The sequence below is a fragment of the Rhinolophus ferrumequinum genome, chromosome 22 (assembly GCF_004115265.2).
Source record: "Rhinolophus ferrumequinum isolate MPI-CBG mRhiFer1 chromosome 22, mRhiFer1_v1.p, whole genome shotgun sequence".
Taxonomy (NCBI): Eukaryota; Metazoa; Chordata; class Mammalia; order Chiroptera; family Rhinolophidae; genus Rhinolophus; species Rhinolophus ferrumequinum.
Window position 1 is genome coordinate 26,986,735 of NC_046305.1, and position 16,224 is coordinate 27,002,958.

The 16,224-nt window shown below is 49.6% G+C and overlaps 1 protein-coding gene across 6 annotated transcripts in view; it reads right to left on the minus strand.

Moving 5' to 3' along the window:
• The window catches only part of SOX13 (SRY-box transcription factor 13), a 47,028-nt gene that overhangs the window by 18,205 nt on the left and 12,599 nt on the right, over positions 1-16,224 (minus strand). For 5 of the 6 annotated variants that reach the window (XM_033093050.1, XM_033093049.1, XM_033093047.1 and 2 more), the window contains exon 1: positions 836-854. The exons of the other annotated variant lie outside the window; for it this stretch is intronic. In XM_033093050.1, the coding sequence (XP_032948941.1) occupies positions 836-843 (8 nt within the window). In that variant the 5' untranslated portion in view covers positions 844-854. Of the gene's footprint in view, positions 1-835; positions 855-16,224 lie in introns of those variants that run through there. 6 annotated transcript variants of the gene reach the window in all.

Sequence of the window (16,224 nt, forward strand, 5' to 3'; positions counted from 1 at the left end):
CACACCACCACCTCCCATACCATTATCCTTAGCACCTTTTCATGCATCTAACCTCTTCCTATGAGTGACCTAAATCCCCCCAGCAGCAAAGCAACTCTATTTCATTCTGTTTTTACCTTGGGACAGGTAAGAAACATTTTCCATACCCTTTGGATTTAAAGACCCTGCTGGAGTCTTCCCTGAAGTTACTTTTTTTTCAGAGGCTAAAAAAACCCTGAAATTCCTTTACCCCGTCCTTACCAAGAATGCTCTATGCTTGTACCGTGTTTCCCCGAAAATAAAACCTAGCCAGACCATCAGCTCTAATGTGCCTTTCGGAGCAAAAATTAATATAAGATCCGGTCTTATTTTAATATAAGACCGGGTATAATATAATATAATACCGGGTCTTATATAACATAAGCACGGTATACGATCCCCGTGCTTTCTCAAGAGGTTTTACATACAGCAGTCATACCTGCCCCTCTCCCCAGCCACCCAAAAGCCAAAGGACCCTTGGTGCACAAGAGATGTGAGTTATTGGGCTCCCCCAGTTCCCACCTGGGCCCTGGTCAGGGGCCACAAGCCCACAGGACACCCCATCAGTCTCCCACTCTGGTGGAAGTGCTCCTATGTACCCAATCTCCCTCTTGCCCAGTCTTGTAAATGGAGAAACTGAGGCCCAGAAAGGCCAAGTTCACGTGGCGTTTTTGGGCGGTATTTCTTCAGGCCTACAATCAGAGAACCATAACCAACTGGGTCACGGAACAGCATCCCTGCTCTGCCCTCCCTTCCCTTCTCCGGAACCCATGCCACAGGCCTTCTGCTGCCTTCCTTCTCCTCGGCCTTATCTCACCTGAGCATCCGTCACAGGTGAAGGCCCCTAAAGGGAGAGGGCTCCGGCCATCCTCACCCTTGATGCTGTAGAGCCGTGAGTCTCTGAGCTGGTGCCCGAGAGGCCCTGAGGTCCTCAGTCCAGTGCCTAGGACAGGCACAGAGGTGCCTGATCTCAACGGAGGGCCAGTGGCTCAGAGCACTACAGGTGCCGACCTCCTTTTTCTCCTCCCCACAATGAACCTTATCTCTGCCCCTCTGACCCCCACCCACCTACAGGTGCACACCAAGCCCCTTTCTACCCAAAACAAATCACCAGCCACTTCCTTTCCCAATCAGCCAACGAGCAGCCCAGCTGGACTGGAATCAAAGGAGTTTTCACTCAGCCCTTCCTCCCTCCACAACGACAGCCCCTCTTCCCCCCAGAAAAATATCTAGATGCAGATAAAGACAGAGATAAATTCCAGTCATCAGAGCATGACAGATGACTCAGACCCAGGGTACAGGAAGACAGCCTGAACAGATAGGCAGACCCTCGGAGGGAAGCCAATCACTATGTCCCCCCCAACCCCCCCCCACATACACTCATGCACACACCAGGCCACTCTGTTGCAAGCTCCCAGTCCCAAGCTGGCCCTGAGTGGGTGGTGCCAAGGGCATCACTAGGGAGAGGTCCACACCACAGGAGTGGGGCAGGGCCTCAGTCCCAGGGGAAGGGCACTTCCTCCCAAAGCCCCAGAGAGTTGAGAGCCTCAGGCAGCCCTAAACAATAGCCCGAGGCGTGGGTGCCCAGAACGGTGCCCCGGTGCCACATCCTGCCATTCTTCTCCCAGGCCGCACCCTGCCACCCTTCCTGGCTACGCCCGATCCTATCTCTAATGTTTACTCAGAGCTAGGAGTTAGGCCGGCTGCAGGCTTGGGACAAAGCTTTCCTGAGAGGCTCCCTCTCCCTCTCCAGCCTCTGTGGGCTCTGGGGGGTGTGAGATCCAGGGTTTGTGTCCATCTGATTTAGCTTAGCTCACTCTCAGTCCCTTGGCTGTTCTGGGCTGGCCAACATAGTAGTCCCCTGGTAGGGCAGCCAACACCAGCCAACAGAGGCTCTGTGAACTCCCAAGCTCCTGTCCTCCCACCTGCAAGAGGAGGCAGCCTCCCCCTACCTCTAGCACAGAAGCCCAGCTCTAGACAGAGCTTCTTCATAGGCGGCTAGGATTCAGCCCCAGCCCAAGGGCACGAAGGACTGAAGGAGCTGGAGGTGAGACCAGGAAGAGACAATAGCTGTGATGTTCCCATCCACAGGCCCCCATCTAGTGGTCAGGCCTCTGAGGCACCTGAGTCTTCTCCCAGCCCAGAGGGAGAGTCCAGGAAGAGACAGAGAGGACTTCAAGAGACTCGGAAGTGCTGTTGAGGTTCCCAAGGAAATGTGTGCCTGCCCCACTGGCCTGGGTAAAATTTAGAAGAGGTAAACAGGGTCTCCAGGAGTCCCTTCTCTGGGGGCCCTCCTGCCTTCAGGAGCTGATGCTGTCTCCAGAGCCCCCCACACCTCATCAGCAGCCCACCCACAGTGCTAACAGGCAACTGCAGATTGTGTCCTTGTCTCCCAATGGTCAGGTCCAGGCCTCCATCCTGGATAGGACAGTGTATCTGGTCTTCTGTATGAGTGCCCACCCAGCCCAGGGCTGACACGTAGCAGAATTGGTGCAGTTGGGCCTGACTGGCCTTGTCAAAGGCTTCCCTTTTGGGATTGCCCTTAACATTAACCGAAGGAAGGAAGGGGGAAAAACAGAATGCCATGATAGAGTACTTCTGAGGGGCTCGCCACTCATTGCCTTGTCCTACCCCAGGCCAGTGAAGGTAGCATCTGAACCTATTCGTCACTGGTGCCCTGGCCCCACGCTCCCTCTACCCCAGATAACAGTACCTGCTCCAGCAAAGAGAGATCTGCCACTGGTCTTCACCAGTTACAGGATTCTAGTTGTTTTCGACTTGAGTCACAACTAAGGAAGAATTAGTGCAAAGAAACCAAGGCAGCTGTGGGAACTTACAGAAAAGACTCACTTCTCAAAACCTTAGTTTCTTCATGTGTAAATGGAGATTCCAATACCTACTTTGCGATTAGAAGACAATATATAATTAAAGAATATATGTTCTTTAATATATGTTCAGGGAAGGAAGGAGGGAGAGACCTCATGCAGGAAAGGACGTCTCTTCCTCCTACCCCAGAGCTCCAGGGAGCATGTGGGCATGCCCGGGCTCTCCAGGAGACAGGCAGGTGGGTGTGACCCTCCAGCATTGCTGGAAGGCATCCTGGCATGGCTAAAAGAAAACGGGCTTTGTTGTTATCCAGACTTGTGTTTGAAGCCTGGCTCCACCACAGACTATATTACCTGTGTGACCATGGGGAAGTGTCCATTCCTCCAACTCTAAAATGACACAAGTAGTAACTGTCTCAAAAAATTATTAAAAGGATTGAATGTAATGTTTGCCAAAAGCAAAAAAACAGTTTGCTCCCTGAACCCTCCCCATCACACTTTGGAGAAGCCTCCCCTACCCCTGCATGGGCACGTTGCCCTCTTCCTGCTCCTTCCCCCTCACCCCCGCCGCTGGCCTGGTGGGTCTCCCTCTCTTTAGGGCTGTCTCACAACTCTGAGTAGGTTGTCTTAATGTTCTGTTGCTGCCCCCAATTACCATGGAATCACACAAGCTGCTGCCTACACTGAGTTAAGCATCCAGGTATCACACGGAGTGGACAAGGCTGAAAAGATCTGAATTTGCCAAGGAAACCCCACATATTCAGTGTCACTGCTTATCTGGCCAAGCCACCATGCCTTCCCTTCCCAGCTTATGACACAAAAACTCTGCAGAACTCACAGGCCCCTCAGCCAGCTCCCTCATTTCCTCTGGCGTCCAAGAGGGTAAAGTGTTCTGTTAACCCTCGCGGTCCCCCTGTGGAGACTAGAGGGATGACCACAGAGGGGAAAAGGACAAGTGGGAAACAGGCTGGATAGAGTCAAGGTATACAGTGCAGTGGAGGCTCTGGAGACATGCGCAGTTGGTTGCAACCCCAGCACCTCTCTCACCAGCAGCTGGACAGGCCAACTTACTCTCTAAACCTACCGTTTTCTTTATCTACAGATGGGACTGGTAATACATACCCAATAGCATGGTTACGAGGAATAAACGATATCATACGTGCAACAGCCAATGCCTGGCACACAGCCGTGCAGCACAGCTGTAATGGGCATTACCATAGTAATCTAGGGTTGGAGGGTGAAGGTTAGAGAAGTGGACAGTCACCCAATTCCACACTGCTCTAAGTAGGAGCCCAACGAATACTTGAGACTTCACCTCTTCACATCGCAGATTCTTTATCTGTAAAAGGGGCTGAAAAAACCTACATCTCATGGTTGTTGGAGAATTAGGAAGTATATAACATACTTAGCACAATGTCTGAACAAAGCAGATGAAACTTACTTAATATTACCGTTGCGGTTGAATGAGTGAGTGAATGAATGAATGAATGATTGTCCTTCCAGGAAACCTCTGATAGCCAGAGAACTGAGCCCCAAGCCAGTGTTATCTTTCGAAGGTCCTTAAAGGCATTTCAAATATCAGCCTCTACACATCCGTGAGCCCACAGCCCCTCTCAAAATAGGCGCCTTCACACGGCATCCTGGGGTCCCTGAGGGCTCCAAAAGGTATCTGATTCTTCCCCTAGTTCCTCTCTCTCTTCCTGCCTCTGCCACCCACTGCAGGGGCAGGGGAAAAGGGTCAATGATCGAGACTGGTGAGTGGTAGACAACAGAAAGAGGAGTGGGTAAATGCCAGTCCTCAAGAGGGCCGCCAGGAAGTGTTGGCAGGAGCACAGCCTTGGACCAGGTCAGCATGCAAATATTCAGCACATCCACTTCAGCCTCATGCCCTCCTCCCTGGGGAGCACCCCCACAAGGTTCCATGAAAGATACACCTCGAAAGAAGGTCTGGGGTCTTCCAGAGAGGTTCGAGCATCTAGCTCCCCAGCTTGAACAGACAGTGGAGGAACAAGGTGAATGGCAGCCCTGCAGTTATGGTGGCCGGGGCCCAGGGGCTAGACCTGGGTGCACTGGCCTCACCTTTGGGCACCCCACTCAGGTCTGCTGCTTCTCCCTTCACCTCTCTTCCCCATTGCAGGGGTTCTGGGTGGACTGCTTCCCATGCCCATGTAAGCCTAATCATCAACATCGCCCCTGACAAGCTCACTCATCGGAAACCCCAGTGCAGCCGCTCGCTCAGGCTCAAGCAGCATTCATTCTTCCAGTGAACAAAGTGTTCCGTTCTTTTTCTCTGCAAAGGTCGCATTTCCTCTCCCATTATCTGCCCCATCGGCAGCCAAGCCTGCCGCAAAAGCAAGATTTCTTTTTTCTTTTTGTTTTTTCATGGTCCCCTTTATTTATAGGTTATGTTTCGTCTTGGCTTTGGCTCCTTTTCAAAGGGGCAGGGAAGCAAAGGGAGGAGAGCAGTATCGTAGCTGGTCTCTAATTTAATCTAAAATGCTCACCACACAACCCCGAACGCAGCCAGCCTGCACCCCAGTCTGCCTGGGACCCCACCTTCCAGCACCAGCACCCTTTGCAAACTGAGGCAGGACCACCCCAACCAAGAAAAGAGACAGATCTGGCAAAGGGGTGGGACAAGCTATGATGGTGGGACGAGGTATGATGGTGGGACGAGGTATGATTTGGGGAGGGATTTTGACATCTGGAGCCCACAATGCTGATAATAATAATAATAATTGAGACATTCAAAATATTTAACAAGTGAGTGATGGGCACTAACCAACTAGATGAGACTCTTGGGACAATCAGATGAGTTGTCAGCCACTAACAACTGCTCGGCACTGTGGTGTGTATCAGCTAAAGACATCCCTCACCCCACAATAGCTAACATTCACTGAGCATTTACTTTGTACCAATCACTGTTTGAATACCTTTTGCTTACATTAATTTATTTAATCTTCACAACAATCATGAGTAGACAATATTATTATCTCCATTTTACAGATGGAAAAACTGAGGCACAGAGGTGACTGGAGCCTGAGCAGCCTAGCTTCAGAACTTACCTCTCAACCAGACAACAGGAGCAGAGCACACAGTACGCTGAGTGACATTTGTAGGAATTAGCTCTTTTAATTCTTTCAACAGCCCTATGATATAATTACTATGACATCTCTGTTTTACTAATGAGGACACAGAAGCTTAAGGTGACTAAGCAATTGCCCAAGGTCATAGCCAGTGAGTGGTGACCAAGACATTGAACCCAGAGACTGGCTATTGAGTCCCTTCTTTTAAGCACTGGATTATACTGGCTTCTCTTCCACTTGTCTGAGGGTCCCAAGGGCCATGGAAAGTCATTTCTGGAGCCTGAATTGCCAGTTTCCAACTTCCAACCTCTGCTGGGCCACTGTTGCTCACATGATAGGGTTCAAGGGACCCGGGCAGGTCCTATTTTGGTTGACACAAGAGAAATCAAAGGCAAACTTGGTGCCAAAAAAGCCCTGGTTTCACAGGTTGCCAGTCTCACTCACTTCTGCCAGCCATGCCAGGAGACCAGGTAAAATCAGGTGGGGGGGGGGTCAGTGCTCCTACCTACACCACATACAGAGATAAAAAAAACTCAAAAGGACTCCAAGCCTACCACAGTTATCTTCCGAATGAATTAGAGGCAGCCTGCATTCCCAAAGGCACAGGGCTGCCCAGCCCCTGACCTCCCTTAGTTATCACTTCTTTATTTCTTGGCCATCCCTTGGTGCCATCTGTCTCCACGCCTCCAATCCTGCTCCCTTCACTTCCTATTCACGCCCAACTCTCAAAAGCATTGAGCAGAACTGTGTGCTTCCTACTCCCTTAAAATACATATGCCTAATGAATAGCTGCAGTCATTCTTATTTTCTTATCTAATTCTTTTCTGAATATAAAAAGGAACATGTGCTCATTGCAGAAAATCTGCAAACAACATAAAAAGGACAGAAAAATTAACAAGTCACCCATTTCCCATCAATCTGGAGGAGGCCACTGATAACAATTTGGCATATCTCCGTTAAGTCTTTCTTATGCATAATTTTCTTTTTCATCATTGAGCTCATAAGCAAGTTTTTATACTTTCCCTCCCACTTAATAGACTATATAAAAGGGAGTTTTCATGTCACTAAAAATTGGGAATTATTAAAAATTCTTTATAAAGCCATGTGTAGTAAATGCACATCTTCTACTCCTGGCTTTTTTTACTTCACCCAATGCCCATGGTTGCAATGATCAACTTGTTAAACCTCATGCTACTAAAACCTCCTCCTCATCCAAGGTCATCCACCCTCCAGACGCTTCTAGTACGTCAAGGCCATTCTGCTCCTGTGACAGCTGGCAAGGAAAGGGGTCTGACAGTCAGTGGACAGAGCAAGGCAGCAGAAGGACCTCACCTACATCCTGCTGATGGACTGGGGAAAAAGTAGCAAAGGAAGTAGAGAATTGAGGATGGAGGCTGTAACGGGGGCCCCAGCATGTCTCGGGGCCTCGACATCCCCTTAAAAAGATGGAGAACCACAGTGAGATACTTCTTGACACCCATTATAGTGGCTATTAATTAAAAAAAAAAAAAAGCGTTGGCAAGGATGTGAACAATTGCTAGGGGGAATGTCAAATGATACAGCCACTGTAAAGAACAATATGGCAGCTCCTCAAAAAATTAAACATAGAATAACAATGTGATCCAGCAATTCTACTTCTGGGTATATACCCAAAAGAACTGAAAGCAGTTTCTTGAAGAAAGATTTGTACACCCATGCTCATACAACATTATTCACTATAGCCAGAAAGTGGAAACCCAAGTGTCCATGGATAGAGGAGTGGATAAACAAAATGCTACAGATAAGCGATATAATGGAATATTATCAGCCTTAAAAAGGAAGGAAATTCTGACACATGATACAACGTAAGATGAACCTTGAAAATACTATGCTAAATAAAATAAGCCAGACACAAATTTGAAATATATCATGATTCCACTTTTAAGAGGTCCTTGGAGAAATTAAATTTATTGAGACAGAAAGTAGAATAGAGGTCACCAGGGGCTGGGGGAGGGGCGATGGGGGGGCTCCTGTTTAATAGAGACAGAGTTTTAGTTTGGAGATGATGCAGTTCTGGAGATAGACAATGGTGATGGCTGCACAACCAACATGTGAATGTACTTAATGCCACTGAACTGTTAACACTTAAAAATTGGTTAAAATGGTACATTTTGTTATGCATATTTACCACACACACACAAAAAAGATGGAGAACATGAAACTGCTAATAAGTTGCACTTTCACGGCACCTTTAATCTTGTAGATGGGCAAAGGCGAGGGCATAAACATAGCCTCACAGACGGGACGACGGTCAGGCTGCGCGTCAGGGAGGGCGCAGGCCCACACTCCCAAAGCCATAATTAACGTCACTAATTGAAGTGTCTAGAAAAGGCCAGGGCCAGACAGTAGCAGACCTGCCCCACCAGCTAGAAGGCCTTCCCTCGAAGCCTCCCTCACCTCTAGCAACGATTAAAGGTTTCCACCTGCCACACAGACACAAGGTGTATTTAGGATCCCTTAGCAGGGAGATAAAGAGACCTGGGGGCAGAAAGATGGGGTGGAGGAAGAGCTTTGGTCTTCCCTTAAAAGCAGTTCCCCGTCTTTCCTGGAAATCCTTTCTTCAAATTTCCTTCCTAGCATGGTGGTTTCAAGGAAAGCTCTGGGCTGACAGCTGGTTTCCAGGACAGGTACGCCCCCGACCTGCCGAAGAGCAATGAGCGCGTCATCCTCCCACTCTGGGCCTCTCTTGAGGTTTACTCCTGGTGTACTCCCCAGCTGGAGAGGACCCAATGACAATGGCCCAAAGGAAAGCTCTAACCCAGAAGGCCTGTGCTAATATAGGGGTAACTGGGGTGGGGTTCGCCTGGGGAGACAAGGGGGGAACTGAGCAGCCTTCCCAGTTCCCAGGGACTCACCCACTTATCCCACAGGTGCTGGCTTCTGTGGGCCACAGAATCATCCCTTTCCTCCTCAATGAATGACAAGCTGGGGCTAAAGTCTCATCCAGCCTCAAGGTTCACTTGATATTACCATCTTCTATTACTGGTGCCTTTAGTGGTAAAAATTTCCCCAGTTCCCACTTAACTAAGAACAAATTACATGGTTTCCAGTGTCTCTAAGAGATGCCTGTGCTCCATGGCCTGATTAAGAGTGCCGGTCACAGGAATGGCAGGCCATCACTATGGACCCTTAGGGATTTTCTATGGAAACCAAAGAGCCACCAGCCATCTTGTCCATCTTTGTCCAAAGAGGAAGAGAGATGGGCGTAGCGTCCTCAGGCCCTCCCTCTGCCCACTGTGCTGTTAGAGGCTCTCTGCCCTTCCCCCACAGCCTGCAGCCCTGACCCAGGGGATGAGGTCAGTGATGGGGTCACTGGAGGCGCCAGCTCTGTCTCTTAGGAGAAATTTAACCCTCTTCCTGCTGGCTCATGACTATCCACCCTAATAGACCTCCCTGTATGGAGGGAAAAAATAATTGCAGAGGGGGTCTAGACAGGCAGGGTGAGAATTCTGAGTGCACAGTGGAAATGAGCCCTGGATTTGGAGGCAGAAGGTCTGAGTTTGAGTCCTACCTCTGCCACAAACTCAGTCATAATTCTCTGAACCTCAGCTTTCTTATCTGTAAATTAGGAGTAAAAATGCACACCAACAGATTGCTGGGCGCCTCGGCAGAGTGATTTTTGTAAATATCAAAGCACTTCATACACTTGATGGTTGGTTTATAAAGCCCCATATACTGGGGAGGGGTTTGGACTCCTGTAATTCACTGTAGGATCTGGTACAAACACCTAGCCTTCCTAGTTCTCCTCAGTTTTTCCATTTGCACGTGGAGTGAATTATTCCTTCTTCCCCCAGAGGTACGATGATAAGTGGGGGAGGCACCACAGCCTTTGATGCTGTGAAATAAACACAGGTGCTGCTAAGCCCCTGATCTCCACCTTCAGGCTGCAGCCAAATCAGCAGAAAGACACGGAAGCTTCTCAGAAGAAAGATATTGACAGCACCTGCCATTTATTGAGTGATCACCACAAGCTGAGAACTTCACAGATATTTTTGGCAGTGACAAAACCCATTTTATAGATGAAGCAACTGAAGCCAAGGGGTGAAGGCAGAGTCCCACTTAAGGTCTGCCTGACCACAACACAAAGATCTGGGAGAAGAGGCTACTCCCATAGGCACTGCAAACCCAGCTAACCCTCTCGCCATGGGCGTGCGTGCCGACCTGGCAGCCTTCACTTCCTGCCAGGCTCCTGCGCACCCCGAGTCCAAAGGTTAGTGCAAGGCTGTTCATTACTACGAATTATTAAAACTCACCAGCCGTTCAGTTTTGTGAATGTGGTGGTTCTGGTCTCACAGCGATCCCAACTACATGTGAATTTCATCGGTTTTACAAAATATCCGTCCTGCTTGGTGTAGAATTGCCCCCCTTAGTGACCAATTTAAGGGACCACACTGGGCAAAGGACAAAAGGCAGTGCACTCTGAGCCAGACTGTCATTTCTGCTACACCTGGCAACGCCCTGCCAGCAGCTAGTGTGTGAAAAACAGTGTGTTTGTTCCCTTCTCTGGGCTGCTCCCCAGCACCAGCATCGCAGGGTCCCCGACCCTATACCCCAGCTCCTGGGAAACTTAGGGAGCAGCTCTCACCCTTGTTTCTTTGAGGGAATGGTTCACTCCAGGAACAGAATAACCACAGCAACAGTAAACAGCACCAAATACCTGGAAAAGAGTCCCATGTGCCAGACTTTGTTCTGAACACTTTCCATGTAATCCTTTTTATTTAATCCTCCCAACATGTAGGCCTAATTGTCGGCAGCATTTTACAGCTGAGGAAGCTGAAGCACAGAGAAGCATCTGAGGGAGGAATACTGAGGGAGGCCGAGAGAGGTGTCATAGCTGGCAGTGGTCCCCACCACACTCTGGAGAGTTGCTCCTCCTTCTTTCCCAGATCCTACAGAGGTCATACTCATGACCCGAGGGAGGGGCTGCCCCCACATCCAGGCAGGCCCAGGAGGGCAGCGCCATCCACAACCCAACATATGCTCCAACAACCAGCAACGCAGTAGCCATTGTACTAATATTGGCTCCCACTTATTGGAGCCTCCTATACTCCAGGCCCTGTACTACTAAGAGCTGTAATCACAAAGGTGTGATCACAAAATATGGTGATTATTTAAATTTAAAAGATTTATTACAATAAAAGACACATTGCCATTAAACCCCCTCAAAATACACCCCCTCGCTTAGAACACACTTATCCCATCGTTCTTGCCACTTTCTGAAGCAGTTCTGGAAGTCATCTTTTGTGAGTGTCTATTTTAGCCTCCATCATGACAACTCTCCATGTCACATATCGCTTCTGGTACGACAATTTCTGTCAAGTAAAAACATTACAGTGTGTCCTCATCCATCTTATTCACCATATCTGGCACCACGCGACTTCTGGCTCTTCCCCAAAGTCAAAATGACCATGAAAGGTAAACGTTTTGAATAGATTCAGGACATCGAGGCAGCCATGACGGCACAACTAAAGACACTCACAAAAGAGGACTTCCAGAACTGCTTCAGAAAGTGGCAAGAGCAATGGGATAAGTGTGTTTGAAGTGAGGAGGGGTATTCTGAGGGGGATCAATGGCAATGTGTCTTTTACTGTAATAAATTTTTAAATGTAAACATTCACCGTATTTTTTGATCACACCTTATACATCACTTCATTAAATCCTTTTCACATCGTGAGGTAGGTATTATTCTTTTCCCAGTTCATGAGAGAACTAGGCTCTAAAAACGTTTTGGTATTTGCCAGAAATCACACATCTGAGAAGAAGTAAAACCACTCACCCTGGGTCTGCCAGACTCCACCTTGTCCCCAGCCTCTCAACCCAATGCTGCAGAGATGGAACTGTCACCATCAGTCCTGGTGTCCTGGCCAATTCTGATGAAAGGCTTTGCTCCCACAATGCAGCTTGGTTTCCTAGGATTTTTTTGTCTCACTGCCCCAGATTACAGCTTCCCTGAGAACAGGGTCTAGTCTCCTCCACCCCAGTCTCATCCAGTGCTTTCACATTAATGAGAGCTTGTAAAGCTTATTCATTCCCCTATCTCATTTGTTCAAAACTATACTAAGCCATTGCCTTTTAAAATGACATCTAGAGATTAATATTCCTCAATCCCAAACAACATAAATTTGCCCATTCATCGAGAAATGGCACAAGCTGGATTTCCCAGGAAAGTGGGCCACACTCACTTGGGCCCCAGCTGGACCAAAGCCAAGGGCAGCGTGGGTCAGGGCAGACAGGGAAAAGGAACATACCCACTGCCCAGGGCTGCCAGCGTGGCCCCACACCCTGGGAGCCCACTAGCCCTGGCAGGGAAGGGAAACTTGTCTCGATTACCAGATGGTTCAGTGCGATCTGAAGGCAGCAAAAATGTCTTTACGGAAAGAAAAAGAACAGGGATCTGTTGGACCGTGTCACAGAACAATGAAGAGAAGTTTCAGACTGAATGAATGAGCCACCCATTCTAAAAGTTCTCTGAAACATTCTCTGGTTCCTCACTGTCAACAAAGTCCTAGTTCCTTGGCCCACTTTGCCGTGAGTGGTCTTCATCTAAGCCAAGGCCCTCCCTTTTCCCCCAGCAGGACTCCTCGCAGCACCTGGTACAGAGGTGCCCCACGATTATTTGCCTTAGCAGGACAGAAGGGTTGCTAATGGAGCTAAGTCTCGTGCTGGGCCCAGAGTATGTGCTACACACACACTTTACTGAACTTATCCATGCCAAATCGAATCTCCGAGTTCATCCTTTCTTGAACCCCTAGCAAAAGCCTTGAGCTGGCCAGGGAGGAGGATGCCAACCCAAGAACAGAGGACAAGTACCCACCTCAGGACAGAGTGGTCATCAGCCGTGTGAGGATCATAGTAAGATAACAGTCCATACCTCACAGCTGGAAACCACTTCCATTCTCTCACTGTACACCAGCCCTTTCCCCCACCGCCCGATGCACACTTTCTCTGCCCTGGCTCTTCCCAGAGTCCCACAGACACTTTTTCTCCTCTAGCAAGTCTGCCCTTCCCAATCATGCAATGGAACCAAGCTCGGAGACCTGCTGGGCTGCAGGAATCCACCACTTGAAAGGTTCACTCTCCTCAAAGCAGTCTGGGACCCTTCCAGCTGTGAGGCAGAGGCCAGGGGATGAGGCACCACCAGCCCTGACCCAGAGAAACCCCTCCACTCCCTGAAGAAAGGCTAATATAATTACTTCCAGTCCAAACAGTCGGGAGGAGAATGAGGGGACAAGGAAAGAATGAGACCAACTCACATGAGCGGTGGATGGAGGAAAGGGACTTGCTTCCAGGAATGGGGACCGGTGGTTACCGCAGGGAAGTGGGGCGGCCAGCCTGGTGGAGAGGGCTCCACAGGTGCTGATCCTGCCCTCTCCATTGTCTTCCGGGACCCCCACATACAACCTTGCACAACACAGCCCAGGCGCCCGCAGAGCTCTATCTACTGCCCCGATCTCGCAACCGGGAAGCTAAATTCCACCAGCTCAGCACTTTTGCAGAAAGGGGGTTGTTTTGCTTGTGCGCCACTCTTTCCACAGGGGTGGTCATCTTGCCTGCTCCCCCTCTTCCGGGATCCTCTTGCACACAGCTGCTCTCCTTTCCTTGTAGGGGTTGTCCCAGGCCCTGCCATCTCGACAAACTCTATAGCAACTGTTCTGAACGTCAGTGCCCTGACCCCATTTCACAGAGAAAAACATGGAGCCCGAGGCACAGTGGGCAGGAGTGTGAGAAGTGAGCCCACTCGCACTCCTTACAAGAGCCATTTGGGTTCACACGGGGATGCCATGCCATCCCGGAAGGGCGTCTCTCCACACAGGGCTGGGCTCAAATTGGCCCCGCGCTAAAACTGTCCCCTAGCACAGGCCAAGGAATCACTGTCAATCATAAAATTGTTGACCCATACTCTTTCCTGTCTAGCCTCTTGCCATGGCCAAGAATCTCCCCAACACTGCAGAGAAGAGAATGCGCTTGGCTGGAGACCAGGGTGTCAGAAATTGCTAATAACAGAAACTCAATCTGGAAAACAAAATAGAAGGTCTGACCCTTCCTTTCTGCTCCTCTCATGCCCAACACTATTTCCTGCAAGGCCAAGAAGAGAAAGAAATGCTTTCTTTGGCCACAGTCAGAGAGGGAAATGTGTTCTTACCACCCCAGGACTCCCAGGGGCTCCTTTTTCCCCACTAGCCTCATGGCTCACAGGCACATAAGCCAGGCCCTAAGGAAATTCTTCTGTCTCTAATTTCACTTTATCCTCACATTTATTGAGCACCTGCTAAGTGCCAAGCACTGTGTGCCTCCATGTGAAGGCTCCCTGGTCCCCATTCACAGGTGACAGTGGCTGCTGGGGAGCAATGGAATGGCTTCCTGCTGAAGAGCAGTGGGTCATCCAGCCCTCTGTGCTCCCCCTGGGGAGGGAGGATCTATAGTGGATGACCGGGAGCTGACTCTGTTCCCAATCACCTGCCCTCCATGAGAGAGGTCAGGGGGGAAATGGGACAGGAGTGAGAAGGTGTAGGCAAGAGCAAAAAGACAAAGGAAGCAGCCATGTTTGCAAAAAACAATAATATAAAAGGCAAATCTGAATGTGCCTAGAGATAAATTATAAAATTGTGTTCAGTGTATTGGTTATATGCAAACTGTATGTAAATGTGTACATGGCCCTTGGAAAAATCCAAGTGTCACTGCTACTCTTTCTGCCTCTCTCTCACTCATGGCTACCTAGGAAGCTATCTGCCACGTGGCCAGGCATCCCACAGTACCGGCCCCAGCCACATCTCCTGGCATTCCCCTTTGCACCAACTTCTCTCGTTGGCCTCACCTCACCTCGCGGCCACCTGAGAAACGCTGAGTGCAGAGGAAGAAGATAAAATGGAGATATATTCACACTGGGCATGGCTAAAGTGGCAAGTGATAGTGGAGAGGAGAATGGTGGCCTCTGCCTATCTGGTCTCGGGATGGGATCCCTGCGAATGACAGGAAACCCAATGTGCTCCAGACATTCCTCGATGCCCCTCGCCCTTCCCATCACCAATTCCTCAAAACCAATGGCAGGAGGCCAGGGGACTCTGCAGCAAATCCCAGAGTGGGTTTCCACTTGTTCTGCACAGAATGAGACACACCACATGGACCAGCTAGCTCATCCCTGCAGACCCACAGCCAGTGTGGGACAAGGAAACCCCACCACTTGGATGAGTCCCCATCTCTAAATCTCAGTCTCCTCATCCACAAAATGGGCAGTTAGATAATCTCTGCCCTTCCTGACTCACAGGTTTCATGAGGCACCCCTGAGATAAACCACATGGAGGGAGGCAAACCAGGGAGGGCACTGCCAAGTGACGATGCAGGACTGTGGCGAAGCATCTGACTCCACACCTGGAGTTTAAAAGTGCAACAAAAATGACCAGGGTGGCTGTCATCATCCTTATCTGATTCTATCGCCTCAGCAGCACAGCATTCTTGTTTCATCCTGGGAGGGATCACGATGGACCCTCCCAAGTTGCAGATAGGAAAAGCGAGGTTCCAAGAGAGTCCAAGTGACAGGCCTGTAGACATACAAGCCAAAGCTAGAGCAGAGCCTTGGTGTCCTCGGTGCCCACTGGTCCCAGCTGCCCTCTAGCCCTCAAACACCAGCATCACAGTCACAGGAAGATGTCAGAGGGCCCTTGAAGGGCGTCACCCCGATGGAAAAGGCAGGACGGACGCCCTACTGCCTGATGCACAGGACAGCACCTGGACTGGAACCACTGCTACAGCCACAGGGAGTCAGCTCCCTCCACTTCAGTCCAGCAGGCCCGGGCGCTGCCCCAGGAAGGACAGTGTCTGGCCCCTGTCGTCCTGGGCCTCCCAGCGTGACTGATCTACCCATGGCCCATTACCTCTTCAAAAATCGTGAAAGGAAGGAGACATACAGTTGTTTCCACGGTACAGATATAGAGACCAAGGCCCAAGAAGGGTCCTGACATGGGCAGGACCACACAAACAGTGACCCCCGCATCTCCTGTTTACTGTGCAACCACAGGGCATCAGCACTTGGCACACCTTTCTCTCTAATCCTCACAATCATCTGGCACCAGAGGAGATCCCATTACCCCATTTTATGGAAAAGAAAAATGAGGCTCGAAGAAATTAGGTATATGGCCCAATATCGAGATTCAAAATCCAAAATCTTCAAATCCAGAACTTTCTGACTCTAAAACTCGATGGTGTTTTCACTAAACAATCCTGCTTCTCTATAAATTAAAGGTATTCCGGAGTGAGTA